The sequence below is a fragment of the Dendropsophus ebraccatus genome, chromosome 12, assembly GCF_027789765.1.
Source record: "Dendropsophus ebraccatus isolate aDenEbr1 chromosome 12, aDenEbr1.pat, whole genome shotgun sequence".
Classification (NCBI taxonomy): domain Eukaryota; kingdom Metazoa; phylum Chordata; class Amphibia; order Anura; family Hylidae; genus Dendropsophus; species Dendropsophus ebraccatus.
The window spans coordinates 69,986,205-70,003,145 of record NC_091465.1 but is presented as its reverse complement, the minus strand read 5'-3'; the positions used below and the strand labels follow the sequence as shown (position 1 = coordinate 70,003,145).

The 16,941-nt window shown below is 42.1% G+C and overlaps 2 protein-coding genes across 2 annotated transcripts; both read right to left on the bottom strand.

The window, feature by feature from the left end:
* Nucleotides 1-2,639: 2,639 nt before the first annotated feature.
* LOC138769310 (trans-1,2-dihydrobenzene-1,2-diol dehydrogenase-like) lies at nucleotides 2,640-9,507 on the bottom strand. The gene is made up of 7 exons (XM_069947705.1): nucleotides 9,372-9,507; nucleotides 7,338-7,449; nucleotides 6,338-6,501; nucleotides 5,676-5,928; nucleotides 4,169-4,293; nucleotides 3,154-3,304; nucleotides 2,640-2,743 (listed from the first exon to the last, which is right to left on the bottom strand). The coding sequence occupies exons 1-7, from the start codon at nucleotides 9,459-9,461 to the stop codon at nucleotides 2,640-2,642; spliced, it is 999 nt and encodes a 332-aa protein (XP_069803806.1). The 5' UTR covers nucleotides 9,462-9,507.
* A 2,791-nt stretch (nucleotides 9,508-12,298) lies between these two features.
* On the bottom strand, nucleotides 12,299-16,483 carry LOC138769247 (trans-1,2-dihydrobenzene-1,2-diol dehydrogenase-like). Its single transcript, XM_069947589.1, has 7 exons — nucleotides 16,307-16,483; nucleotides 15,725-15,836; nucleotides 14,687-14,850; nucleotides 14,130-14,382; nucleotides 13,936-14,060; nucleotides 12,482-12,632; nucleotides 12,299-12,408 (listed from the first exon to the last, which is right to left on the bottom strand). Exons 1-7 carry the CDS (start codon nucleotides 16,394-16,396, stop codon nucleotides 12,299-12,301), a joined length of 1,005 nt encoding a protein of 334 aa, XP_069803690.1. The 5' UTR covers nucleotides 16,397-16,483.
* Between the last annotated feature and the right edge of the window lie 458 nt (nucleotides 16,484-16,941).

The window sequence follows — 16,941 nt, the reverse complement described above, 5'->3', positions numbered from 1 at the left end:
CAGATCAGTGTAAGTGATCCATCATTCTGTTCAGCTTCTATTACAAGTTCATGCCAACCTTTATGGTGTGCTTAGACAGATTTTTCTGGCATTTTTGAAGCCAAAGCTAGGAACAGACTATAAACAAGGAATGGCTGATAAAGGAAAGACAGATTTCTCAAATCCTTTCCTGGCTCTGGCTTCAAAAATCTGTCATTTGTGTAAACACACCCTTAGATAGGGCTGCTTAAACCTGCAGACAGGCGCAGATACCTGTGACTTTGTCAGAGGAAACAAGAGAAATCTATATCAATGTGATGAAATAGGGCCATGTCACCCTCGTGCCAATGTGGTTCCCGCAAGATCTGTTTCGATATATCTGAAAATACACTGGGGCTGGTCCAAAGAGTGTACTTTTGTCCACCTGTCTCTTGATGATTGACCACAAGTTCTCAATGAGATTAAGATCTGGGGAGTTTCCAGGCCATGGACCCAAAATCTCTATGTTTTGTTCCCTGAGCCATTTAGTTATCACCTTTGCTTTATGGCAAGGTGCTCCATCATGCTGGAAAAGGCATTGTTGTTACTTTATCATGACAGATTGATCTCCAGCCCTGTCTTCATCAACACCCACACCCGTGTTAATGGAGCAATCACTGAAAAAATGTTAGCTGGTCCTTTTAAGGCAGGGCTGCAATGATGTTGAAATCTGTTTTGGGGAATAAAGTTTATTTTCTAGGCAAATATTGACTTTGCAAGTAATTGCTGTTAAGCTGATCACTCTTTATAACATTCTGGAGTATATGCAAATTGCTATTTTAATAACTGAAGCAGTAGACTTTGTAAAAAATAATATTTGTATCATTCTCAACTTTTGGCCGTGACTGAGTAGGTTTATGCTGCCCTATTTAGAGGTAACCTAAACTAGTGACAGAAGCTGAACAATGATGTATTGCAGTTCTAGAGCAAATTTACAGTAATAAAGCAAATGGCTTATCAGTTGGCTGCCTTCTGAAGTCTGGCACTCAGTGCTGGTAAAATCTATCCATGCTGTATATAGCTAGCAGCAGGAGGGTGGGGAGTGGTGTGGCACGTTGTCCTGAATATCAGGTGAATGGCTGAACAGAATGTAAAGGCCTTATTACACTAAGGGTGGTATTACACAGGTTGATTTTTTAGCGATTAACGATCTCAAACAACCACTATGACGAATGAACTTAATTGTTTGCCCTATTACACAAGACGATTGTTACTTCGGGTCGTTTGTGCGCTTGTGTTTTCCTGGCTGATAGACCAGGGACTGACGTGTTATTACACCAAACCATGTTCGAATGATTTGTGATCAACAGTGACGCTCGGTCCAGATTCCATCAAACGATCAACGATTTCTCAGTCATTTAATTGTTGCCTATTACACGGAAAGATTATCATTCAAATCCAGACACGAACGATTTTTCAAACGAAAATCGTCCCGTGCAATACCACCTAAGTGCTAAGGGTGCTGCTACAGCACATTTCCATAGCCTAACAGGCGTTATATAGGTGAATGGTTCCCTTTAAGTATATACTTAAAGTATCACTGTCGTTTTTTAAAAAATTTTTTGCAGAAATCAATAGTCCAGGCAATTAAGAAACTAATTGGGTTTATTAGGGATCGGCCACACTAGTGTTTTTCTTTTTTTCTAATGGATCCGTCCATTTTAATTAAACGGATGAGCATAAACTGATGAGCAGACTGATTGCAAAATGTTCATCTTTTTTTAATGGTCCGTTTGTATTTTGACTTAAAAAAAACAAACTTTTGTACATCCATTTGCATCAGTCAGCATCCGTTTTTTATCCGTTTATTTTTCTTCTTTGGTTTCTTGCTGCTTCTGCGCATGCTCAGTGCAAAAACGAATGTGAGCGGAAATACCTTCCGTTTTAAATCCGTCCTCATTGACTACAATGTAAAAAAAAAACGGAAGTATAGTTTCCGTTCGTGATCCGTTATTTTAAACGGAAAGAAAAATACTGCAAAACACTATTTTTTTCCTCCGTTCAAAAAAAAACAGATCTTGAACGGATTGCATGCAAACGGAGCACCCTGAAATATCATGGGAATCTATGGGGATTTTAACGTATCCTCCAGTTTCCGTTTTGCTTACTCCAAAACGGAAAAGGTAGACGGAATGGTGTCGGATGGTCAAACGCTGATGTGAACATAGCCTTAGCCAAAAAATGCATTTTTATCATGACAAAGCAGTTTGAAGCTTTCCCCTGTCTTTATGAGGAGCCATGGAGGGAGATGAGGCATCAAAAAAGAGTTAATTTACAGCTACATCACCGGGCATATTTGCCTAATTAACCCAATTATAAAGTTTCTTAAAATCTTGTACTATTGATTTCTGAAAAGAAGAAAAAGACAGTGACACTTTAACTAGGCGTCAAGCTATAGTTTCCCTGGCTGTGCACTGGGTTAAATTGCACTTATATATATGTAAATGACTCTAAGAATAACTACTTGCAGGGCAGTGGTTGTATCCTTTTGGGATTTGTAAAGTCACATTTTTAGAAGAAGTGATTTGATAAACTCAACTGTTTCATACTCAGTAAAGTCCCCACAGTATTTGTCTTCTGAAATAAACTTTTATTGATGCCGCTAGGACTGGTGCAGTCATTCATTCCGCATTAATACAGATGCCAAGTAGTACATGGACCTCTTCAAGGATGGTGGCCAAGAGTTCACTCTCCACTAAACTCATCACTGGGCTTTCCTTCAACCCTGAAACGAAAAAATTATACATAGATTTTAAGAAGCAAATAATTCATTTGTGGTTTCCCTCCAATACGACTTTTGCATTTCGGTCTCTGTTCTAGTGAAATCTCCCCAATGTCTGTCTTTAGTCCTGTAATCCTCCTTTCCTTCCCCAGTACCTTACAACTGGAACGTAGGCTTGAATGTTGAATACGTGAAGTATGTGATATTTATACTGTCTTCAAGTATACCATGTGTTTGTATTTGAAGATAAATTTGAAATGTGTTGTGCTAGTACGTTTCCCTCAACTTTATTACTTCTGCACTGATGGCCCATGTACATGGTCTGACCCTTTACACAGCTCAGGCATCAGAAGGCTCTTTATAGAACCATATTCACACCAACATATAAATGGCTTCTAGGCAATTCCCGTTACCTTTCAGCAGACACTGCCGCACATGTTCTGCTTCATAGCTCAGTCCTGTGCTGTTATGGAAGTACAAGTGTTTTGTAGTTGGAGGAAGAGAGTATTTTGTTTCCTTCCCATTAACTATTAAGGACGTTGGAGACCACATATAGGAAGGAATCTGCCAAGATGGAAAAAAAATAAAATAAAAATCACAAATGAAGAATTAGAGTTCCTCTTCATAACAATGGACATGCAGTCCTCCAGAACGAGAGCCATTTTATATGGCAGGTCTCATTAAAGGGGTATTCCTCTCAGACATAACTTTTGATATGTTGCTGCACATGGTGAGACTAATAGTTAATCCCATACTTGTTTGTTATCTATTCCGTCTCCTTCCCCCAGTTCTGAGCTTCTGCTTTCTGCTGAAGACACAAAAGCTGTGTGAGCTTTTTTCTCTGTCTCCCCCTCTTCCCCCTCACATCTGAGACCGCTAATGTAAACAAGTCCCTGGCTGGCTGTATCTTCAACTTTTTAGGTTCTTTGTAATGCTGGGAGGGTTAATCTGAGGTCAAGTTGCTGAACTCACTGATTATCCCTCTTGCATTACAAAGTTACAGATAGGAACTTGTTAACGTCAGCTGTCTCAGAAATTAGCGAGGAGGAGGCAAGAGGGAGAGAAAAGCTTAAACACAAATTTTTTATGTCTTCAGCAGAAAGCAGCTGCTCAGAACTAGGCGAAGGAGACTGAATAGCTAATAAGTATGGAAGGAATTGTTACTCTCACCTTGGAGAACATATGAAAAGTAATATTGGAACAGACTACCCCTTTAAGGCTCCCCTCCATTGCATTAGGATTCACTTAGTATTTTTAAAATTTGCTTTCTAAACTAAAAAAGACATTCTGTAATAATAACGAATGGTAACTACCAATATAACTCACAAGAGCAGAAGCTCCAAAGCCCTAATGTTATAAAGTAAACAGTCAATGCAAGAATGATCATTTACATTTACTCTTGTTCTTTTCTACTGTGGTGGTGGTTACCTGAATCATTCCCTTGGTACCAGAGATAACAGCTTGATTTGGCATTTCAGTCGCCAAAGAACAGGTGATAATGGCCTGACGTTTCCCAGAGTACTGCAGAATAATAGTCACCGTCTCATCAACACCTAAACATTTTACGGAAAAAAAATATTAAGCTCCATCTGAATATGTCTTCATTTATATAGAAATGCCTTGTAGCAGCATTCTCCACGCAAAAATATATTTTATATAAGAGTCAAGAAGATTCTGAAAAGTACAATCCAAAATATTTGCCAAACACCCTCTTAGGGGGACACAGACAGTTTTCATTTTTTTTCCTCCTTGTGTATATAAGGCCATAGCACTTGCATTTTTCCACCTAGAGACCCAGATGAGCCTTTATTTTTTGCGCCACTATTTGTACTTTGCAATGGCAGATTTAATTTTTGCCTAAAATATGCTGTGAAACCAGAAAAAAAAAATTATGTGTGTTAAAGAGGACCTGTCACCCCCGGTGACGGGGTGACAGGCTCCTGACCCCCGTTAGAGCCCCCTATACTCACCTAATCCCGCCGGGTCCCGCTTCTGGAGATGGTCGGGTCACGGAGATATCGGCGCCTGAAGCGCGGCGCGCGCTCCTCAGATGAGTCCAACACTCGTAGAGAATGACAGGAGAGTCCAGCGATCCGTCATTCTCTATGAGCGTTGGACTCATCTCTCAGCGCGCGCGCCGGGCTGCAGCGGCTGAGATCTCCGTGACCCGACCATGTCCAGAAGCGGGACCCGGCGGGATTAGGTGAGTATAGGGGGCTCTAAGGGGGGGGGGGGTGACAGGTTCCCTTTAAAGAAGCACTTTTAAATTAAATATGTATAATTTTTTTGCCTCTATACTGCACCACAGTAACTATTCCTGCAGTGTCATCTGTTTCATTCTAGCTCTGCTGCATTCATTTGATCACTGTAGTAGCATCATGTGACCTCTGATCAGCCACCATCTTGACTTTAAGCAATCAAACTGCATTCTCTGCCTTTCAAATCTGCTATCAATCCCATGATGCATTGGCACACCATCACATTGGCCTCTATAACCAGTACTATCTTCCCGAAGGGCTTCTGTGGGACAGTTCATGCAGCTTCGTCCTAAAGGAAGTTCTGTTGGCTGAGATGTTGACCCTTATTGAGTTCACAGAAACACATGTCATTTTCAGGGGGTCAGCATGAGATCACATGTCCAGACAAAGAAAGGATTTCAGATGAAGATCAAAAGGGTGCCCTTCTGCTCAATTTTTTTCCTACTGTATAAAAAGCAGTGTTGACCTTGCTTTTCTATGCAGATGTATCCCCCCCAAAAGAAAAAAAAAAAATCTATACTTTTTTACTTGGATGCTTACAGTATAGACAACAAAATGTAGGTCTATACACAAAAAGTGACATAGAAACCCTGCTGACATAATCCCTTGACAGAAGGTTTAACTGCGGTGTGAACAGAGCCTTATTCTAACATATGACATTGGGACAAAAACCGTACCAGTGTCGTGCAGAAATCCTTTTGCAGTCACAGACTCTGGTTTTTCTCCATTAAATACCATTGAGGCAAACTGGACGCAATAACAACCAACGTCCAGAAGTGCCCCTCCGCCAAGCTCCTTTTCTACTGCCCGGGGGACTCCAAGAAGACTTGCACAAAATTCTGCCCTTACAAGCTTGACTTCCCCAATAACTTTTCGATCCAGCAGAGAACGGATTTCTTCATAGACTGGGAAAAAGCGGCTCCAGAAAGCCTATTCACCAAAGAGAGAGGATAAATGTCAGATTTTATTGAAAAACGACATGGATCTTGTGGGCTGCTGGGTGACAGTCGCTATGTGTCTCTGTCATACTAATGAAAGAAAGATTTTTAAATCTATCTTCAGTGGAAAGATTTGCTTCTTTTTCTGTGTTTTTTTTACTCATTTCTAGTTTCATCTAAAATACTACATGTGAAAGAGGCCCCTTTAAATCCACTTACTATACAGTACATCAAAATTAAAGGAGAAGTCTGGCAAAAAAAAATTAAAAAGTATTGTACTGCCCCCCAAAAGTTATACAAATTACCAATATATACTTTAATAAAAATTTTCGCCAGAGTTCTCCTTTAAGGCTGAATTGCGTCCAGAGTAGAAAATGACCCATGGTGAGAGGTGAACTTACCTCCATCAGGAAGGTGTTGTGTTTCCGGGCAGCTGAGATGAGCTCCTTAACTTCTTTAACATTCATGGTCATAGGTTTTTCACATAAGACATTTTTTCCATGGTTAAAAAACAGTAGTACCAAATCCCTATGTGCGGGATGGATGGCTCCAACATAGACAATATCTAAATGTGCAAACCAAAAACGGGTGAGAGCATGTGGTTCAATTTGATCATTTTAACATGTGAATTATGCTCTGAGGTCTATCAAGTGCAAGTAGATCTATGAGGAAGTATAAAGGGTTATAAAGAAAAATGTCTGCCTACTATTGTCACACCTGGCCACAAATTGTATAAGGTATATCACTTTCATTAACTGCAATACCAGACCACGGCATAAGTTAGCAAGAGTTATAACAGTAAGTACAACCATATTGGTTGTCACCTTATAAGCTGATCATATATATTGGATATATTGGGCAGAAATCCCAATATATCCTGTTAATGGTGCGTTCACACCTACAGGATCTGCAGCAGATTTCATTTAAATAACTGAACACAGCATCAAATCTGCTGCAGATCCTGTAGGTGTGAACGCACCCTAAACTGGTTTTCTGGACAAAAATATCACTATTATATTATATATTTATATATGCCTCCCTGTGCATAGCATACTCACCTCTTCCCCTCCACTGCCTCTGCCAGATGTTAACTCTGCTGTTGTCCTCTTTTTTTTCTATGATGTTTTGTTTGGCCGGAGATGGCAATCCCTGGACTGGGCAAGAAGTTCTAAGAGGGCCGCAGTGGAAACCATTGGAGTGGCTCAGTTGCCCCTAGCAACCAGATTCCACTTTTCTTTCCTCACAGATTCTTTGGAAAAGTGGAATCTGATTGGTTGCTAGGGGCAACTGAGCCAGTTTCACTTTACACCAGTTTGATAAATCTCCCCCAAAGAACATAGATTCTTTCTAATCCAAATCATTTCTATTAATTAAACTGATTCCGCAAATTTCCTCACTTACCAATGTCTGGATCTTGGGCGAGTTCTTCATAGGTTCCATAAGCTTTAGGAATACTATGGTTCTGAGCAAATTCCTTGGCACGGCTCAGATCTCTGGCAGCCACCGCAACCGCCTGGAAAAGTTTGTAACAAAATTATCAACAATATAGATGTAAAAATGCTACAAACCAACCATACAAATGAATGACCATCCATGTAACACATGGACAGGCCGCGTCAGCCAGAGCAAGATTCACTCTTTTTTAGCCGGTCTGCAGGGTCACTAATAGAGATGTCCACCTATGACACCATTGAGACGAGATGAAACCAATGTAAGAGCCCCTTCATACTCAGTAAGGCTGCGTTCACACTACGTATATTTCAGTCAGTATTGCAACCAAAACTAGGAGTGGATTAAAAACACAGAAAGGATCTGTTCACACAATGTTGAAATTGAGTGGATGGCTGCCATTTAATGGCAAATATTTGCTGTTATTTTAGAACAACGGCTGTTATATTAAAATAATGGCAGTTATTTACCGTTATATGGCGGCCATCCACTCAATTTCAACATTGTGTGAACAGATCCTTTCTGTGTTTTTAATCCACTCCTGGTTTTGGTTGCAATACTAACTGAAATATACGTAGTGTGAACGCAGCCTAAGGCTGGGTTCACACTACGTATATTTCAGTCAGTATTGTGGTCCTCATATTTCAACCAAAACCAGGAGTGGATTAAAAACACAGAAAGGATCTGTTCACACAATGTTGAAATTGAGTGGATGGCCGCCATATAACGGCCGTTGTTTTAAAATAACAGCAAATATTTGCCATTAAATGGCGGCCATCCACTCAATTGCAACATTGTGTGAACAGATCTTTTCTGTGTTTTTAATCCACTCCTGGTTTTGGTTGCAATATGAGGACCACAATACTGACTGAAATATACGTAGTGTGAACCTAGCCTCAAACAGGCGGAACTACACGCAGAGCCCCTGCCGTGTTCTCCTCCCAGAATCCCACCTGTCCCAGTGTGTCAATGTGGTGCCACGCAGGCCTCCGCTGCTCTTCACTCAAAGAGAGGCAGGCGGGTGCTCCGCACGGAATTCCGCCACTTTTGCTCAGTGTAAACGTACCCTAAGAGGATTTACAAACAAACCTTAAAGGAATTGTGTAGAATTTTTTTTTTAGGTAATATAAAAATTAAAAACACAACATACTCACCTGCCTCAATCCCCAGCAGCTGCCATTGTTATGGCTCCCAATGGCCGTTGCTCAGCACTGATTGCTGGCTCCTTTGATGCATCAACCCTGCACTCTGCACTCTGATGCCTAACACCAGTATTATATGTCACCTGGCAAATGAAGCTGTGTTACAGGCTTTTCACTGAGGCATAGGAGTCCTGCCACTCTTAAATGGGTCCTGTCACTTTAAGAGTTTTAACCTGTTTTAGAGGCAGGTCAAAAGTTTGGATGGGTCAGGGTCTGGGTTTTCACTAGAACCAGCCAGAAGTGTGCGCTAGTGTGTTCTCTTCCAGCACTTTGACATGTGACCAACATGGACTCCCAGTGCAAGTCTATGGGAACGTTACATTTTTTACCACATGTTAAAAAAGATTTAAAGTGGCAGGTACTTTTTAAAGTTCTATTTTTGTAAGCATTAAAGTTTGGTTTTTATCTGACTAAAATTGGAGGCATGTGGAGGTAGAGTATGTAGTAGGCATTATTTTTGCAGTTATACGACTTTATACTAGACATATAATACGGCTTTGTACTATACGGAAGGCTAATAGTATTATACATCTATTGCAGCTGCTTCATATATGTACTGAAACACGCGATCTTATATACAGAGCGTGCACTATTATATTATTTATTACACAATATTATGCAGGGTGTGATCTATGGATTTGGGTGGGAGTAGTTACACCAATGCTGGCATGTTATATCTTGTAGTTCTTATCTATGTTGGTTTTTGTTGACACTCAGGTGAGTGCTCACTACATTGTGCTCAGTGCATGGAGTGCTCAGCATGGAGCTGCAGATCTGCACCCACCTGGTGATCCTGAGCTGGCAGGGTCTGCAAAGCGACCACAAAATCATTGCTTATCTTGCCAGCAGAGCAGATACCCCATCTTGTGGCCATGGTTGACTGACTAAATCCGAGTTCCGTCAGAGGAAGGAAAAAGCCTGTGTGTGCAGTTTATAGGGGGGGTCAGAGGGGGGAATGTCACATGATCTGCTGATCACTGCTGAAATCCAGCCAAAATCCTACTCCTACTGGCACGTGTGCAGTGCTGCTGAGCCGCTTGTGTACAGAATCACTACTGGAGGGCTGCTTTTTTCCATTACTCTTTCCATTATGCTCTTTGTTTCTGCATTGTACCCGAAAACGTGTCCTTCCATCATAAGGCTATGTTCCCACACAGTATTTTTGCTCAGTATTTTGGTCAGAATTTTTCCACCAAAACCAGGAGTGGATTAAAAACACAGATAGGCTATGTTCACACACTGCTGAAATTGAGTGGATGGCCGTCATTTAATGGCAAATAACGACCATTGCTTTAAAATAACTGTAATTCTTTTCCGGACATAACGGACATCCACTCAATTTCAACAGTGTGTATACATAGCCTTTCTGTGTTTTCAATCCACTCCAGTTTTTAGTTGAAAAATACTGAGCAAAAATAGTTTGGGAACATAGGCTAAAGCTGAAACATTGTGTGATAAAAAGTTCTGAAACCCGTGTAGGAGTTTCTCACTATTTTCAATAACTTGTATAATTTCTTTCTATATCTGTCTATTTCAGTTGCCGTCAATGAGTTCTTGCTCATCAAAAGTACAGATGAAACCTGGTGAAAGTTTGGGTTCACACAAACCCTTAGGGTATGTTCACACTGAATAAAATAGGCATAATTCCGCTGCGAAACTCTCCGCCACTGAATTACACCTGCCTCAGTGTGTCATAGCATCTCAATGGGAGAGCGCGCACTCCTCCGCAGCCGCCGCTCTCCGTTTAAAGAAGTAACTTCACTTCTTGGAGTGGAGGAGCAAGCGCCCTCTAATTCACTTACAGCAGGACACTGAGCACGGCGGGATTCTGCCGTATTTGCTCAGTGTGAACATGCCCTAACTTTCGGCAGGTTCGTTAATCTGTCAACAGGCCTCTCAGTTGAGGGTTTACTAGAATTGTTTTTAAAGCGACTCTGTACCGAACGGCTGGAACCGAATTGTAGGCGGCGGGTGGGCAGTCAAACTGGTGTGGCCTAGAGCAGTGCTTCTCAATTCCAGTCCTCAGGCCTCACTAACAGGCCATGTTTTGAGGATTTCCTTAGTATTGCACAGGTGATATATTTATACTCAGTGCATCAGGTATTCTCACAGGTGATCTTTGTATCGGATATCCTGAAAACATGACCTGTTGGTGAGGCCTGAGGACTGGAATTGAGAAGCACAGGCCTAGAGCATTCGTGTCCTAGGCCTGCGGCGCCTCCCTTCACTTTTAGAATGCCCCTGGGCTAGATGGAAGCCGGAGAGAGGTGCCTCATGCCTAGGGCACTGATGTTTTAGGCCACGCCATTTTGACTGCCCGCCTTGCTGCATTGGTAAAAGTCATTTTTCTTCTAAATACCGGCACCAGGAGACAGGTCGACCCATGAACCTGGAACGGCATGAGTACTTCTACAACACAGTGCTGGATGGTCAGGGTAGCAAGGTGCCAGTACAAAGTCACTTTAATCCATTCAATCTCTTCTATGTTACCCTAATGAAAAGTTATAAAACTTTCCAAAGCTTCACTCTGCCTTAAAATCCTTAAAATGGTGACATTTTTCTCCCATAGACTTCAATAGGTTTGCGCTGGTTGTCCCAAAAACGCCCCTGCTAAGTGTATGGCGTCACCTTTTGCGGTCCAGCAGCTAGGTCACGTGAAGGCAGAGGGAAAAAAAAGTTCAGCACACAAAAACACCTAAACCAGCCATGAACCACATTAGTGGGGGTTTTTTTGCCTAAAAAATGCCAGATAAAAAGGACACCCTGATTGCAGTTTTATCATGTAGAATCCATTACTTTTTTGAGCTATTATTATTACATTAATAAATGAGAGTCTAGAATGTATAAGGGGGGGGGGATACACTGTCTTTTTAAAGGGGTTGATCAGGGTCACATGTTGATCGGCCTTTGAAGGAGAAAGCGCTTGTTCTTGTTTCTGATTGGATCTTTTGTGCATCCCATTTAATACATCCATGTTGGCCACACACAGCCCTATGTAAACAGGTGATGTGCTGCCGACAATGATGCATTACATTAGCTGCACAATTAATGGTGCCTAAGGCTATGGTTACACGCATTGTAGATTTATTGCAGTACTGTGGCGGGACTGCAGCATCTTCACAGAAATGATGCACTACCGCAATGAAACTGCAGTGTGGGAACACAGTCTTATGAAAGCACTGCAGATGAGATCACAAGATCAGCACTCACTTTCTGGATCCCATTGGCCCACCTTTATACAGACTTATAAATTACTCCTAAAAATTATTTGAGTACTTATCAGCTGTTGTATGTCCTGCAGGAAGTGGTGTATTCTTTCCAATCTGACATGGTGCTCTTTGCTGTTAAAGATGGCAATGAGGAGCACTGTGTTGAAAAAAGAAGCAATCATTTTTATTTGTGGTGGTTTTCATTACTTTTGGTGTATTATATTACACCAAAATAATTATATTTATCGGGGTTTGACATTTTTTTAATGTCTTTGAATCTATGGAAATCTATGTCTTCCAAATTGAATACTGGGTAACAATATCCATTGATCCTTAATAAGATGGTTCCAAGTCATCTAATGTTCACACCATAACCAGGAATACCATGAATAATAGTGAATATGTAAAGAATAAAAACTCAGTATACTTTATAATAATTCCACCATTTTATTTTCAGTTACATTTTTTTTTGTATCATTTGCAGCTTTTAAACGTGGAAGGTTTAGGCTTTGTCCTGAGGAAATGTAACACCAAGCTGTTTTCGAACCTCCTCCATAATGGTGGCCAATAGTTCACTATCAGCCCAGGTCATTAATGGACTCTCCTTTAATCCTGTAACACCAGGAGACGCCATTAAAGCAGAGTCCAAGATTGATAGAATATAAGGACACATGAACATTGTTACCTTTAAGCAAACACTGGCGTACATGTTCAGCTTCATAGCTTAGTCCGGTGCTGTTCGTGAAATGCATGGCTTTTGATGACTGGGGCAATGGATATTTGGTTTCTTTCCCATTCAAGATGACTGAAGTTGGACACCACATGCATGAGGGAACCTGAGGGGACACAATGACAGTGGCACAAATAGGGTTTACTTAATTTTTGACGATAATAATCACAAAGCATTCAGCGTTCTTGCTGAAAACTGCAGAGATCCAACGAATCATCATTTTAGACCCTTCATTCAATGGATTTGGCGTAACAATATGGGTCCTGCTATAAACAGAAGCCATAGAGGAAATGTAACCAGTCAGGCTCAAGCAAAATAAGCAGGGATCGAAGTACGAACCCTTTGTAGCCTTATGTACCGGTGCGGGCCTGGAGCTGTAATGCTAATCTTACCCTGGCCATAGCTATAATTGATTTATTGTTAAAGCTAATGTACCAATTCACTTAGTGTATTTTTTTTACACCACCCAGAAGATTCTAGTGGTGTGTTCCCTTTTTTAAAACTGCTCCTGCCAGTGCAATCTCTCTTTTTATGGCTTTTTTCCTCTGACCGCTAATCTGTATAATCCCTCTGCCCCCTCAGTCCTTCTGCACAGACCTCCATATACTGCATAGGACTGAAGCTGAATTTTAGCAGGTCAGGCATAAGCAATCAACTTAAAGAGGTGACTTATAGGCCCAGTCGCAGCTGCCCCCCCTGCGATCCTTATAGCTATGCAACCGGATAGCAGAATATAAAAAATGTATGATACATCGGCATCTGAACTTTTTGACTCTCTCTTCCTGTCAGTTGCCAATGTTTGTTTAACCATTCTACATAAAAGTGGTTGGGACTCTGACAGCTCCTTGTTCACTACAAGGCTATGTTCACCATACGTAAAAGCTGCCATCGGCATCAACGGCCGGGATGATCCGTGCAGAGACCGACCGTTCCATGACCCGGCCGGGTCACGGAACGGCCGGTCTCTTCACGTAGTGTGAACATAGCCTTATAGTAGGGTTCTTAGAAAATGGGCCTCACCTATCATATATTTATGGCCTTTAAAGTACAAAAAGAGTATTTTCAGGACAGCCCCCAGTGTGATAAAACCCCCTCCCCTCTGTGACACAGCTCCATTAGAATCAAAGGAGCTGTGTCACAGAAGGGAGGGGATACCGCCACACTGGGGGCAGTTGGCCTGCCCCATGTGTTTCAGGGCAAGCCAGTGCTTCGTAAAAGACCAGTACTTAGCACAGGAACAGGGTGGCAATTCAAGAAAGGATGGCAGCACCGGCATCCCTGCACTGGTGCCAACCTATTAAGGTAAAAAATAGCAGTGATGTACCCCATGGCACATTGGCTTAAAATTTTTTGAAGTCTGACATAGGCCTTCTATCAATAATTATAGTACATAACTCAATTGCCATTACCTGAATCATACCAGTAGAACCACAAATAGCAGCCTGGTTTGGCATCCCCACCATCATAGTGCAGGTGAGGATGGCTTGCCTTTTACCAGGGTATTGAAGTATAATGGTCACGGTCTCATCAACCCCTAGAAAATAAGGAGTAATGAGTGATTTATGGCATTTTTTTGATCAATTCTTGATCTGTCCAAACGTACCAGTCTCGTATAGAAAACCTTTAGCCGTTACCGATTCTGGCTTTTCACCATTAAATACCATTAATGCAAACTGGAGACAGTAACAACCAATGTCCAGCAGAGCTCCACCACCCAACTCTTTCCCCACTGCCCGAGGAACATGATATTGGTTGGAACCAAATTCTGCCCGCACCACTTTGATATCTCCTATGGCCTTCTGGGATAGAAGAGTGCGGATCTGATCATATACAGGAAAGAAGCGACTCCACATGGCCTGTAGTTCAATGAGAAATCCTCAGAGTTAGTAAGCGCAGGAGACTGTATTTCTCTCACATCAAAGTAGACCTGTCCAGTTTAACATTTTACTTTGGCATGATACAACCCGATTTCTTAGGCTCACCAAACACATTAGATTAACCTGCTGATTTCAACTGATCCATATAGGGCCCTGACTTTTCAATGGAAAATGTCAAGACACAGAAAGACTAGGCAGTTTTTAACATGCCCGATCCTTTGGTACTTAAGCGAGATAAGCTAGCACCTCCTGTTAGAAGTGACAAAACATGAAAGGACTGTACCTCCATGAAAAAGAGATTGTGTTCCCTTGCAGACGCAGTCATCTCTTTAACCTCAGCTGAGTTCATGGCCAGTGGTTTTTCACACATGACATTTTTCTTGTTCTGCAGAAACATCAACACTACTTCTCGATGTACTGTGTGCAATACACCAACATAGACGATATCTGCAACATATAACAGTTATAGGGACTATGCAACTCTTGTGTTCTGTGTATGATCGCATTTAGGCTCTAGAGTGGCTCTAAACTGTTTAAATTTAATGGAAAACTCCAGCAAAAAAAATAGCATTTTCCAATGTACCTGTGCATTGGGGAGCCCCAAAACCAAAGGTCGGTTTCACATAAAGGTAATACATTTTCTGCCAATATTACAGCTACAAGTCCCAGCCTGGCTGAGGGTCTGGTGACCCAAACTGACAGCTCTCAGGTATATCCATGGCCAGTCCAGGACCTAATAATAGGGATAATAATAAGGATGCAAAAAAACGCATCCATGTTGCTCTTGTGTGACACTAAAACCCTGTCCAAAGCAAAGAAAATGGCAAGATGGCCCTACTCTTCTCTGGAACAGGACTATCTAGATCTTGAAGGGCCTTAGTGATCCCACTAGAGACACCACACTGTTGAGTTTTGCTGCTAAAGATCAACTCATAGGGAAACTAGTGAAAACTAGTGTCTACCCTGTAACTTATTGCTAGAAACCATGTCTGAAACCAGATACGTTAAGTATGGCTTTCAGCACAATACAATTTTCCAAACATTTGCTTGGGCATCTGTAAAACCACAATCAGTGCCCATATTCAATGACTAGTACAGAGCACAACCATGTAACCTGAGGAAGCCACGTGAGAGAGCACCAAAACACTGTGCTTTTTGTATGTTCTTTACGGTAAGTAAAAAGGACTGTTTGGATCAAGAGGGTTGCTTTCCTGCACATAACTTTTTTATATTCATTGTTTTATGTTGCACACCGTTCTGCCCCCTAGTAGTGTCCACTATCTGTGTATTCGATTACTTCTATGGTGGTGTAATTCCTTACCAATATTTGGGTCTTTGGCAAGTTCCTCATATGAGCCGTACACCTTGGGGATATTATGAGTTCGGGCAAATTCTTTACCCCGTTTCAGATCTTTAGCTGCAACAGCCACTGCCTGACGGGAACAGAGAAACTAGAAGTTTTAGTCTCATTAGTCTGTAGACAGAAATCAACACCAAATGCAAAAAAAAGCAAAATACATAGAACAGTCTCCTGTATAGGAGTCACTATACCCTGCTGCATGAAGAGCAACTCTCCAAGTGGGGGACTCCCTTTATGATGTCCACCATATATACAGAGGCTGTCAGATTAAAATACTGAGGGTATGATGTTGGTGGCCAATCCTGGGGACAGACCATCAATATGTGCAATTGTAGAACCCCTTTAACCACAATAACACATTACACAGTTGATCCCTATTAGAAGTTAGTAAGTAGCGGGTGGATGTATATGAAAGTGTATATGAGTACATTAGTTACATTAGCACTGGGAATCATATGATATGTGATACCAGAACATTCTATGTACTAAACAAGTAAAGTCATAACTTCTCTAGAAAGTATCCAGTATGTCAGCAGAACTCACCTGGTGGTCCTGAGCGGGCAGGGTCTGCAGAGCCACCATGAAATCATTGCTTATCTTCCCCGCAGCACAGATGCCCCATTTTGTGGCCATTGTAGCAGAAGAAACCTCAGCTCTTCAGATCCTGCAAGGATTGTCTGATCTATTCACCTGGATAACCAGGGTTTATATTGTAAGAGGGGAGGGGCTGGTTTGTCACAGTTTGTACTTTTCTGACAACTTAATACAAGACCCCTCACAACCTACACTGAGTGCTGCCAGCAGGGGGCCTACACTGAAAGCTGCCAGCAGGGGGCCTACACTGAGTGCTTCCAGCAGGGGGCCTACACTGAGTGCTTCCAGCAGGGGGCCTACACTGAGGGCTGCCAGCAGGGGGCCTACACTGAGTGCTGCCAGCAGGGGGCCTACACTGAAAGCTGCCAGCAGCGGGCCTACACTGAGTGCGGCCAGCAGGGGGCCTACACTGAGTGCTGCCAGCAGGGGGCCTACACTGAGTGCGGCCAGCAGGGGGCCTACACTGAGTGCTGCCAGCAGGGAGCCTACACTGAGTGCTGCCAGCAGGGGGCCTACACTGAGTGTTGCCAGCAGGGGGCCTACACTGAGTGCTGCCAGCAGGGAGCCTACACTGAGTGCTGCCA